General features: G+C 49.2%; 1 protein-coding gene across 1 annotated transcript in view; it reads right to left on the bottom strand.

Annotated features, from left to right (window-relative positions):
* lyst (lysosomal trafficking regulator) overlaps window positions 1-13,681 on the bottom strand; it is a 245,382-nt gene that overhangs the window by 96,329 nt on the left and 135,372 nt on the right. The window contains 6 exon segments of the mRNA XM_046368397.1: window positions 1,047-1,199; window positions 1,409-1,919; window positions 2,382-2,513; window positions 3,995-4,193; window positions 5,560-5,697; window positions 8,718-8,867. Of these exon segments, the coding sequence (XP_046224353.1) occupies window positions 1,047-1,199; window positions 1,409-1,919; window positions 2,382-2,513; window positions 3,995-4,193; window positions 5,560-5,697; window positions 8,718-8,867 (1,283 nt within the window).

Here is a 13,681-nt window from a genome sequence, read left to right as displayed (position 1 = left end):
GGTCAACAGTAGTCCGCTGTATAGAGCCCTAAGGGTCCTGGTCAACAGTAGTCCGCTATATAGAGCCCTGTGGGTCCTGGTCAACAGTAGTCCGCTATATAGAGCCCTGTGTGTCCTGGTCAACAGTAGTCCGCTATATAGAGCCCTATGGGTCCTGGTCAACAGTAGTCCACTATATAGAGCCCTATGGGTCCTGGTCAACAGTAGTCCACTATATAGAGCCCTGTGGGTCCTGGTCAACTGTAGTCCACTATATAGAGCCCTGTGGGTCCTGGTCAACAGTAGTCCACTATATAGAGCCCTGTGGGTCCTGGTCAACAGTAGTCCACTATATAGAGCCCTATGGGTCCTGGTCAACTGTAGTCCACTATATAGAGCCCTATGGGTCCTGGTCAACTGTAGTCCACTATATAAAGCCCTGTGGGTCCTGGTCAACAGTAGTCCACTATATAGAGCCCTGTGTGTCCTGGTCAACAGTAGTCCACTATATAGAGCCCTATGGGTCCTGGTCAACAGTAGTCCACTATATAGAGCCCTATGGGTCCTGGTCAACAGTAGTCTGTATTGAAACATGAGATCTAACAGGGTAGTCTGTATAGGAGCATGAGATCTAACAGGGTAGTCTGTATAGGAGCATGAGATCTAACAGGGTAGTCTGTATAGGAGCATGATATCTAACAGGGTAGTCTGTATAGGAGCATGAGATCTAACAGGGTAGTCTGTATAGGAGCATGAGATCTAACAGGGTAATCTGTATAGGAGCATGAGATCTAACAGGGTAGTCTGTATAGGAGCATGAGATCTAACAGGGTAGTCTGTATAGGAGCATGAGATCTAACAGGGTAGTCTGTATAGGAGCATGAGATCTAACAGGGTAGTCTGTATAGGAGCATGAGATCTAACAGGGTAGTCTGTATAGGAGCATGAGATCTAACAGGGTAGTCTGTATAGGAGCATGAGGGTAGTACAGGGTAACATAGTCTGCAGGGTAGTCTGCATGAGATCTAACAGGTGTAGTTGGTGTTTTATTCTATAGAATCGTGTACCTGTCGTTGCTAGAGTCTTTGCTGTAGGCCCTCTCGTATCCAGGTGAGTATGAGTAGCTCTCCCAGTCTTCTGGTAGTGTCCCACGGTCGGCCACGCTGGGCCAGCGACCCAGGGCTAGGTTCCCATTCTGGGCAGGGAAGGCCAGTCCCAGGCTGGATGAATAAATAAATTGTATTAGACATATTTTAAAAGGTAGAGTCAGCGATGTACAAAGTAAACAGCATTATCATTTTGATTTCAGCGGCTATTCTGAGAGGTGAAGAACAAGGTTAAACATGTCCTATGATTTGGTTCCTATGGGCACTGGTCAAAAGCACTTTATAAGGAAAAGGAGCCCTTTGGAAGCAAAATATCCAGTCACCTGGCCAGGTTAGAGGAGCTCCTCTGAAACGATGTGATCCCCTTCAGACTGTCCGGCCTCTGTGGCACCTCATCGCTCGCCCAATCGAAACGGTCCTCAGATTCAGCACCGCCCACACTGCCCTCAACCAGACTATCCACCTCCCCCCTCTCCTCCACCCCCTCCTCCCCATCAACATCCACCTCCTCGATACTGATGGACGGGGTATGTGGTGCCTCTCCTCCCTCTCGGGAGTCACAGATGGTTTTCGCCGACTCACAGCTTGACAGTAGCTGCTCCTCCCCCACCCCTCCTCCTCCTCTCTTTAGAGTCTCTGTGCTTCCCAAAGTCACCCCCTCTCCTTCCTGTCCCTCCCTGGGGCTCCCAGCCCCTCCATGGCCCAGACAGGGCCTGAGCAACGGGGAGGAGTTGGGCGAGGGGGTCAGGTTGGCGGGCAGGAGGGACTGGTCGTCTCCTCCGTGTTCAGGTGACGGAGGCTGAAGGTGGATGGTACCTTCAGAGGGAAACAGACCTAAATATAAACCTCATGCCGTTCCCAACATGGTTAATAGAAAAGGGGAAAGGTCTTGGGCAGAACAAAGTGCAGATGTGTATTTGCTTCCTGGAAGGATATTAGCATACAGGTGTTCTGCACCAATGGAGAGCGAGAAACATGGCACTGCATGAAGACAAACATAATGATTCTAGGTACCTTCCTGGAAGGATATTAGCATACAGGTGTTCTGCACCAATGGAGAGCGAGAAACATGGCACTGCATGAAGACAAACATAATGATTCTAGGTACCTTCCTGGAAGGATATTAGCATACAGGTGTTCTGCACCAATGGAGAGCGAGAAACATGGCACTGCATGAAGACTAACATAATGATTCTAGGTACCTTCCTGGAAGGATATTAGCATACAGGTGTTCTGCACCAATGGAGAGCGAGAAACATGGCACTGCATGAAGACAAACATAATGATTCTAGGTACCTTCAGGAAGAGGGTCCTCAGTGAAGACGGCCGTGGAGAGAGAGACCACTGAGCTACCAGCTGACTTCCATCCACTGTTGATATTTCTCATATACATTATGGACTGGACTTTCTCCTGGTACAGATTACCATCTACAGGACAACAGACAACATATATATATACACTGGTACAGATTACCATCTACAGGACAACAGACAACATATATATATATATATATACAGATTACCATCTACAGGACAACAGACAACATATATATATATATATACAGATTACCATCTACAGGACAACAGACAACATATATATACACTGGTACAGATTACCATCTACAGGACAACAGACAACATATATATATACACTGGTACAGATTACCATCTACAGGACAACAGACAACATATATATATATATACAGATTACCATCTACAGGACAACAGACAACATATATATATATATATATACAGATTACCATCTACAGGACAACAGACAACATATATATATATATATACAGATTACCATCTACAGGACAACAGACAACATATATATATATATATACACTGGTACAGATTACCATCTACAGGACAACAGACAACATATATATATACACTGGTACAGATTACCATCTACAGGACAACAGATAACATATATATATATATACAGATTACCATCTACAGGACAACAGACAACATATATATATATATACAGATTACCATCTACAGGACAACAGACAACATATATATATATATATACAGATTACCATCTACAGGACAACAGACAACATATATATATATATACACTGGTACAGATTACCATCTACAGGACAACAGACAACATATATATATACACTGGTACAGATTACCATCTACAGGACAACAGATAACATATATATATATATACAGATTACCATCTACAGGACAACAGACAACATATATATATATATACAGATTACCATCTACAGGACAACAGACAACATATATATATATACAGATTACCATCTACAGGACAACAGACAACATATATATATATATACACTGGTACAGATTACTATCTACAGGACAACAGACTACATATATATACACTGGTACAGATTACCATCTACAGGACAACAGACACAATACTGTCTAACATCTGGAGACAACAGACACAATACTGTCTAACACCTGGAGACAATACTGTCTAACATCTGGAGACAACAGACACAATACTGTCTAACATCTGGAGACAACAGACACAATACTGTCTAACATCTGGAGACAACAGACACAATACTGTCTAACATCTGGAGACAACAGACACAATACTGTCTAACATCTGGAGACAACAGACACAATACTGTCTAACATCTGGAGACAACAGACACAATACTGTCTAACATCTGGAGACAACAGACACAATACTGTCTAACACCTGGAGACAATACTGTCTAACACCTGGAGACAACAGACACAATACTGTCTAACACCTGGAGACAACAGACACAATACTTTCAGTGGTGTTAAGTCCTTTCAGTAAAAGCAGACACCATGGTAGAAAATTACTATTCTAAGTAAAAGTCACCTATTAAAACACCTGAGTTTGACTTGATAAATTGAACCAGGAAGTGTGTGTAAAACGCCACCTATGTGTAGTGAGAAGTAGAAGCTTGTAGGCGTATGACAGACGTAGGTGTTAGTGGGCGGGTGCACGGCGAGGAGGAAGTTGTAGACCAATCGGAGGAGGTCTAGGTCGGGAGGTGAACCCAACACTTCCTGGATGATCTTAACGAAAGACAGACACACTTCCTGTGGGATGGAGGTCAGGTGCTCGTCCCGATGCTCCTGGAGGACAAATGCAGAGGATAAGGAAGTCTGATAGTTAACGTGTCAGAAAAGGCCAGAGGAACATGCAGTCGTTTAATTACATCGACTCAAATCCAGAGACACTACAGTAGTGAGTCATTTAGCAGACTCTCTGATCCAGAGACACTACAGTAGTGAGTCATTTAGCAGACTCTCTGATCCAGAGTCACTACAGTAGTGAGTCATTTAGCAGACTCTCTGATCCAGAGCCACTACAGTAGTGAGTCATTTAGCAGACTCTGATCCAGAGACACTACAGTAGTGAGTCATTTAACACTCTCTGATCCAGAGCCACTACAGTAGTGAGTCATTTAACAGACTCTCTGATCCAGAGTCACTACAGTAGTGAGTCATTTAGCAGACTCTCTGATCCAGAGTCACTACAGTAGTGAGTCATTTAGCAGACTCTCTTATCCAGAGCCACTACAGTAGTGAGTCATTTAGCAGACTCTCTTATCCAGAGCCACTACAGTAGTGAGTCATTTAGCAGACTCTCTTATCCAGAGCCACTACAGTAGTGAGTCATTTAGCAGACTCTCTGATCCAGAGACACTACAGTAGTGAGTCATTTAGCAGACTCTACAGTAGTGAGTCATTTAGCAGACTCTCTGATCAACTACAGTAGTGAGTCATTTAGCAGACTCTCTGATCCAGAGACACTACAGTAGTGAGTCATTTAACACTCTCTGATCCAGAGTCACTACAGTAGTGAGTCATTTAGCAGACTCTTATCCAGAGCCACTACAGTAGTGAGTCAGTTGGCAGACTCTCTGATCCAGAGCCACTACAGCCACTACAGTAGTGAGTCATTTAGCAGACTCTCTGATCCAGAGACACTACAGTAGTGAGTCATTTAACACTCTCTGATCCAGAGCCACTACAGTAGTGAGTCATTTAACAGACTCTCTGATCCAGAGCCACTACAGTAGTGAGTCATTTAACAGACTCTCTGATCCAGAGTCACTACAGTAGTGAGTCATTTAGCAGACTCTCTGATCCAGAGTCACTACAGTAGTGAGTCATTTAGCTGACTCTACAGTAGTGAGTCATTTAGCAGACTCTCTGATCCAGAGTCACTACAGTAGTGAGTCATTTAGCAGACTCTCTGATCCAGAGTCACTACAGTAGTGAGTCATTTAGCAGACTCTCTGATCCAGAGACACTACCGGTCAACGACAACTTATTCTCTACCAACGGAGCCACACGGGACGACTGTCAATGACAACTCAGGTTATTCTCTGGCTTCCTAGGAAGAGTTCTGAAAGGTCTTGGGACCAAAACATTGCTGCAACATGATTTATTAGTCAAATGGATCTTGTTCATTCAGAACGGATAAGTTTCTTACCTGTAGTACTTGACAGGTGAGCAGGAAGCGGTGGACCACCTGGGCTTTGAGAAACTGTCTGATGTTGAACACCTGCTGGGGGTGGTGAACCCTGATGAGGATCTCCAACCCTGCCAGCAGAGTCTCCCAGACACCACCCTATTAGAGACACGTAACTTATATTAATACACAGCTACTGTAACCCTGACCTGACCTGACCCTGACCCAACCCCTTACCCAACCTGACCCTGACCCTAACCCAACCCCTTACCCAAACCCAACCTGACCCTGACCCTAACCCAACCCCTTACCCAAACTGACCCTAACCCAACTCTGCCCCTTATCCAACCTGACCCTGACCCTAACCCAACCCCTTACCCAAACTGACCCTGACCCAACCCCTTACCCAACCTGACCCAACCCCTTACCCAACCTGACCCAACCCCTTACCCAACCTGACCCAACCCCTTACCCAAACTGACCCTGACCCAACCCCTTACCCAACCTGACCCTGACCCAACCCCTTACCCAACCTGACCCAACCCCTTACCCAACCTGACCCAACCCCTTACCCAACCTGACCCTGAACCTAACCCAACCCAACCCAACCCCTTACCCAACCTGACCCTGACCCAACCCCTTACCCAACCTGACCCTGACCCAACCCCTTACCCAACCTGACCCTGAACCTAACCCAACCCCTTACCCAAACTGACCCTGACCCAACCCCTTACCCAAACTGACCCTGACCCAACCCCTTACCCAAACTGACCCTGACCCAACCCCTTACCCAAACTGACCCTGACCCAACCCCTTACCCAACCTGACCCTGACCCAACCCCTTACCCAACCTGACCCTTAACCTAACCCAACCCCTTACCCAAACTGACCCTGAACCTAACCCAACCCCTTACCCAACCTGACCCTGACCCAACCCCTTACCCAACCTGACCCTGACCCTAACCCAACCCCTTACCCAACCTGACCCTGACCCAACCCCTTACCCAACCTGACCCTGACCCTAACCCAACCCCTTACCCAGAACCTAACCCAACCCCTTACCCAGAACCTAACCCAACCCCTTACCCAAACTGACCCTGACCCTAACCCAACCCCTTACCCAACCTGACCCTGACCCAACCCCTTACCCAAACTGACCCTGACCCTAACCCAACCCCTTACCCAAACTGACCCTGACCCAACCCCTTGCCAACCTGACCCTGACCCAACCCCTTACCCAACCTGACCCCCAACCTTACCCAAACTGACCCAACCCAACCCCTTGACCCAAACTGACCCTGACCCAACCTGACCCAACCCCTTACCCAAACTGACCTTGACCTAAACCCTGACCCAACCTGACCCAACCTGACCCAACCCCTTACCCAAACTGACCCTGACCCAACCCCTGACCCAACCCCTGACCCAACCTGACCCAACCCCTTACCCAAACTGACCCAACCTGACCCAACCCCTGACCCAACCCCTTACCCAACCTGACCCAACCCCCTGACCCAACCCCTTACCCAACCTGACCCAACCTGACCCAACCCTGACCCTGACCAACCCCTGACCCAACCCCTACCCAACCTGACACAGCTACTGTAACCCTGACCATAACCCAACCCTGACCCTGACAACCCCTGACCCAACCTGACCCAACCCCTTACCCAAACTGACCCTGACACAACCCCTTACCCAACCTGACCCTAACCCAACCCCTTACCCAAGACACGTAACTTCTATTAATACACAGCTACTGTAACCCTGACCATAACCCAACCCTGACCCAACCCCTGACCCAACCTGACCCAACCCCTTACCCAAACTGACCCTGACCCAACCCCTGACCCAACCTGACCCAACCCCTTACCCAAACTGACCCTGACCCAACCCCTTACCCAACCTGACCCTGACCCAACCCCTTACCCAACCTGACCCAACCCCTTACCCAACCTGACCCAACCCCTTACCCAACCTGACCCAACCCCTTACCCAAACTGACCCTGACCCAACCCCTGACCCAACCTGACCCAACCCCTTACCCAACCTGACCCTGACACAACCCCTTACCCAACCTGACCCTAACCCAACCCCTTTCCCAAGACACGTAACTTCTATTAATACACAGCTACTGTAACCCTGACCATAACCCACCCCTGACCTGACCCTAACCCAACCCTTATCCAACCTGACCCTGACCCTTATCCAACCTGACCCTGACCCTAACCCAACCTGACCCTAACCTGACCCTAACCCAACCCTGACCCTAACCCAACCCTGACCCTAACCCAACCCTGACCCTAACCCAACCCTGACCCTAACCCAACCCTGACCCTAACCCAACCTGACCCTAACCTGACCCTAACCCAACCCTGACCCTAACCCAACCCTGACCCTAACCCAACCCTGACCCAACCCTGACCCTAACCCAACCCTGACCCTAACCCAACCCTGACCCTAACCCAACCCTGACCCTAACCCAACCCTGAAATGGGTTGTATACCCTGATGAAGATGGAGGGCTGCTAGCAGGATCTCCCTGACTGATTAAGAGGTGAAAGAAACAGTTAAACAGCAAGGCTGCTTATGCTCCCATTTCACAGCTTTACTGACAACGTTTCAATCCCAAACCGACCAAGATCCAACGTTGTCAATAAAGCTGTGAATTGGGAGCTTTAACAGTGTGGGGGCCTGGCTGTTCTCTGGCAGGGCGGGGGCCTGGCTGTTCTCTGGCAGGGCGGGGGCCTGGCTGTTCTCTGGCAGGGCGGGGGCCTGGCTGTTCTCTGGCAGGGCGGGGCCTGGCTGTTCTCTGGCAGGGCGGGGGCCTGGCTGTTCTCTGGCAGGGCGGGGGCCTGGCTGTTCTCTGGCAGGGCGGGGGCCTGGCTGTTCTCTGGCAGGGCGGGGGCCTGGCTGTTCTCTGGCAGGGCGGGGGCCTGGCTGTTCTCTGGCAGGGCGGGGGCCTGGCTGTTCTTTCGTAGTATCCTTTATTAGCCCAGCTCTCATGTTTTTAAGGATGTGCATATGACCACAAACTCTTCTAAAAGACAGCATAGTGTTAACAAAATATAAATAAATTGGGTTTCAGATGGTATTGGTAAATCCTACCTGTAGTATTTCAAAATACCCTGGTATACAGTAATACTAAATTCCTGCCCATACACCCATCACTGAGTTTACCTGCGCCTTGGCCCAGATCTTCCAGTCCAGCAGAACCTCAGACAGTAGCTTGATGTCCTGGACCACGGCTGTAGACTCTGTGTCCAGGTGGAACTGACCGTCGTCCCCTAGAGTTAGGATAGGACTACTACAGCTCCCATCTAACAAGGTCTATAGACAGAGAGAAGAGGAGAAGAGCAAAAAGATAAATACTTGACACATTGGAAATAATTAACGAACAAACTAGAATGCTAGTTGGCCTTAAACAGAGAATACAGTGACAGAATACCTGACCACTGTGACTGACCCACACTTAAAATCAAATCAAATCAAATCAAATTTTATTTGTCACATACACATGGTTAGCAGATGTTAATGCGAGTGTAGCGAAATGCTTGTGCTTCTAGTTCCGACAATGCAGTGATAACCAACAAGTAATCTAACTAACAATTCCAAAACTACTGTCTTATACACAGTGTAAGGGGATAAGGAACATGTACATAAGGATATATGAATGAGTGATGGTACAGAGCAGCATACAGTAGATGGTATCGAGTACAGTATATACATATGAGATGAGTGTGTAGACAAAGTAAACAAAGTGGCATAGTTAAAGTGGCTAGTGATACATGTGTTACATAAGGATGCAGTCGATGTTGTAGAGTACAGTATATACATATGTATATGAGATGAATAATGTAGGGTAAGTAACATTATATAAGGTAGCATTGTTTAAAGTGGCTAGTGATATATTTACATCATTTCCCATCCATTCCCATTATTAAATGGCTGGAGTTGGGTCAGTGTCAATGACAGTGTGTTGGCAGCAGCCACTCAATGTTAGTGGTGGCTATTTAACAGTCTGATGGCCTTGAGATAGAAGCTGTTTTTCAGTCTCTCGGTCCCAGCTTTGATGCACCTGTACTGACCTCGCCTTCTGGATGATAGCGGGGTGAACAGGCAGTGGTTCGGTGGTTGATGTCCTTGATGATCTTTATGGCCTTCCTGTAACAACGGGTGGTGTAGGTGTCCTGGAGGGCAGGTAGTTTGCCCCCGGTGATGCGTTGTGCAGTCCTCACTACCCTCTGGAGAGCCTTACGGTTGAGGGCGGAGCAGTTGCCGTACCAGGCGGTGATACAGCCCGCCAGGATGCTCTCGATTGTGCATCTGTAGAAGTTTGTGAGTGCTTTTGGTGACAAGCCGAATTTCTTCAGCCTCCTGAGGTTGAATAGGCGCTGCTGCGCCTTCTTCACGACGCTGTCAGTGTGAGTGGACCAATTCAGTTTGTCTGTGATGTGTATGCCGAGGAACTTAAACTAGCTACCCTCTCCACTACTGTTCCATCGATGTGGATAGGGGGTGTTCCCTCTGCTGTTTCCTGAAGTCCACAATCATCTCCTTAGTTTTGTTGACGTTGAGTGTGAGGTTATTTTCCTGACACCACACTCCAAGGGCCCTCACCTCCTCCCTGTAGGCCGTCTCGTCGTTGTTGGTAATCAAGCCTACCACTGTTGTGTCGTCCGCAAACTTGATGATTGAGTTGGAGGCGTGCGTGGCCACGCAGTCGTGGGTGAACAGGGAGTACAGGAGAGGGCTCAGAACGCACCCTTGTGGGGCCCCCCGTGTTGAGGATCAGCGGGGAGGAGATGTTGTTGCCTACCCTCACCACCTGGGGGCGGCCCGTCAGGAAGTCCAGTACCCAGTTGCACAGGGCGGGTCGAGACCCAGGGTCTCGAGCTTGATGACGAGCTTGGAGGGTACTATGGTGTTGAATGCCGAGCTGTAGTCGATGAACAGCATTCTCACATAGGTATTCCTCTTGTCCAGGTGGGTTAGGGCAGTGTGCAGTGTGGTTGAGATTGCATCGTCTGTGGACCTATTTGGGCGGTAAGCAAATTGGAGTGGGTCTAGGGTGTCAGGTAGGGTGGAGGTGATATGGTCCTTGACTAGTCTCTCAAAGCACTTCATGATGACGGAAGTGAGTGCTACGGGGCGGTAGTCGTTTAGCTCAGTTACCTTAGCTTTCTTGGGAACAGGAACAATGGTGGCCCTCTTGAAGCATGTGGGAACAGCAGACTGGTATAGGGATTGATTGAATATGTCCGTAAACACACCGGCCAGCTGGTCTGCGCATGCTCGGAGGGCGCGGCTGGGGATGCCGTCTGGGCCTGCAGCCTTGCGAGGGTTAACACGTTTAAATGTCTTAATCACCTCGGCTGCAGTGAAGGAGAGACTGCATGTTTCCGTTGCAGGCCGTGTCAGTGGCACTGTATTGTCCTCAAAGCGGGCAAAAAAGTTATTTAGTCTGCCTGGGAGCAAGACATCCTGGTCCGTGACTGGGCTGGATTTCATCTTGTAGTCCGTGATTGACTGTAGACCCTGCCACATGCCTCTTGTGTCTGAGCCATTGAATTGAGATTCCACTTTGTCTCTGTACTGACGCTTAGCTTGTTTGATAGCCTTACGGAGGGAATAGCCCGGTTAAGGAAAGCTTTGAAGATGTACAGACTCAGTGAACATAGCCTTGCTATTGAGAAAGGCCGCCGTAGGCAGACATGGCTCTCAAGAGAAGACAGGCTATGTGCTCACTGCCCACAAAATGAAGTGGAAACTGAGCTACACTTCCTCCTGCCAAATGTATGACCATATTAGAGTAAATCTGAGGGAACCACGACCGAAGTTCTGCCAACACATTGACCGTAGTATGCTACTCAACTTTTCAAAATGCTTACAAGGCCCTCCCTTCGGCAAATCTGATCACGACTCCATTTTGCTCCTCCTTTCCTATAGGCAGAAACACAAACAGGAAGTACTATCCAACGCTGGTCTGACCAATTGGAATTCATGCATCAAGATTGTTTTGATCATGCGGACTGGGATATGTTCCAGGTAGCCTCAGAGAATAACAGACGAACACATGGCTACGTTAACGGAGTTCACCAGGAAGTGTATAGGAGATGTTTTACCCACTGTGACAATTAAAATCTACCATAACCAGAAACTGTAGATAGATGGCAGCATTCGCACACAAATCACCGCATTTAACCATGACAAGGTGACTGGGAATATGGCCAAATACAAACAGTGTAGTTATTCCCTCCGTAAGGCAATCACAGGGTAAACGTCTGTATAGAGACAAACTGGAGTCGCAATTCAACTCAGACACGAGACACATGTGGCAAGGTCTACAGACAATCACGGACTACAAAAGGAAAACCAGTCACGTCGTGGACACCGATGTCTGGCTTCCGGACAAACTAAACACCTTCTTCGCGACCGCTTTGAGAATAACACAGATCCAACGATGCGGCCCGCTACCGAGGACTGTGGGCTCTCCTTCTCTGTAACCAACGTGAGTAAGACATTTAAGCGTGTTAACCCTCGTAAGGTTGCCCAGACGACATCCATAGCCGCGTCCTCAGATCATGCGCAGCCTGGACTTGAACCAGATCAAAACACCTCTGGAGAGACCTGAAAATAGCTGTGCACCGACACTCCCCATCCAACCTGACAGAGATTGAGAGGATCTGCAGAGAAGAATGGGAGAAACTCCACAAATACAGGTGTGCCAAGCTTGTAGCGTCACACCCAAGATGACTCAAGACTGTAATCACTGCCAAAGGTGCTTCAAATAAGTACTGAGTAGAGGGTCTGAATACTTATGTAAATCTGATATTTCAGTTTTTTAAACATTTCTAAAAACCTGTTTTTGTGTCGTCATTGGCGGGTATTGTGTGTAGATTAATGAGGGGGGAAAACAATTTAATCAATTTTGGAATAAGGCTGTAACGTAAGAAAATGTGGGAAAAGTCAAGGGGTCTGAATACTTTCAGAATGCTCTGTATTTCAAGTCCAATCTCAATCGGTCTCAACACTACTGGCCTTTCTATTCTCCTGAGACACAGGCCACAGCCAGGTCCATTTATAAGGTCCCCTGCAGTGGCAATACTTCACCAGACATACTTCTGTTTTCACAATGTCCTACACACAGAAACACAAGACGAATACAGACAGCATTGAAGGTTTCACCCTGCACAGTTAAGGCAGGCAGGCAGGCAGACCGACAGGCAGGCAGACCGACGGGCAGGCAGACCGACGGGCAGGCAGACCGACAGGCAGGCAGGCAGACCGACAGGCAGGCAGGCAGACCGACAGGCAGGCAGGCAGACCGACAGACAGGCAGGCAGACAGACAGGCAGGCAGACCGCAGACCGACAGACAGGCAGGCAGACCGACAGACAGGCAGGCAGACCGACAGGCAGGCAGGCAGACCGACAGGCAGGCAGACCGACAGGCAGGCAGACCGACAGGCAGGCAGACCGACAGGCAGGCAGGCAGACCGACAGGCAGGCAGGCAGACCGACAGGCAGGCAGGCAGACCGACAGGCAGGCAGGCAGACCGACAGGCAGGCAGGCAGACCGACAGGCAGGCAGGCAGACCGACAGGCAGGCAGGCAGACCGACAGGCAGGCAGGCAGACCGACAGGCAGGCAGGCAGGCAGACAGACCGGCAGGCAGGCAGACCGGCAGGCAGGCAGACCGACAGACAGGCAGGCAGACCGACAGGCAGGCAGGCAGACCGACAGGCAGGCAGGCAGACCGACAGGCAGGCAGACCGACAGGCAGGCAGACCGACAGGCAGGCAGGCCGACCGACAGGCAGGCAGACCGACAGGCAGGCAGGCAGACCGACAGGCAGGCAGGCAGACCGACAGGCAGGCAGGCAGACCGACAGGCAGGCAGACCGACAGGCAGGCAGACCGACAGGCAGGCAGACCGACAGGCAGGCAGGCAGACAGACCGACATTGATGTCATTACTCAGCTCAGGTAACAGACAGGCAAACCGACAGGCACAGACCGACTCAGGCAGACCGAAAGGCATTGGCATACCGACAGCTGCAGGCAGTAGACAGACTCACTGATGTCATTACTCAGCTCAGGTAACAGACAGGAAAAGCAGACACTGATGGAATGAAAACCATGAA

Source organism: Oncorhynchus gorbuscha, linkage group LG11 (genome assembly GCF_021184085.1).
Source record: "Oncorhynchus gorbuscha isolate QuinsamMale2020 ecotype Even-year linkage group LG11, OgorEven_v1.0, whole genome shotgun sequence".
NCBI lineage: Eukaryota > Metazoa > Chordata > Actinopteri > Salmoniformes > Salmonidae > Oncorhynchus > Oncorhynchus gorbuscha.
Note: the sequence above shows the minus strand (reverse complement) of the source record. Positions and strands in the feature narration are given on the sequence as shown.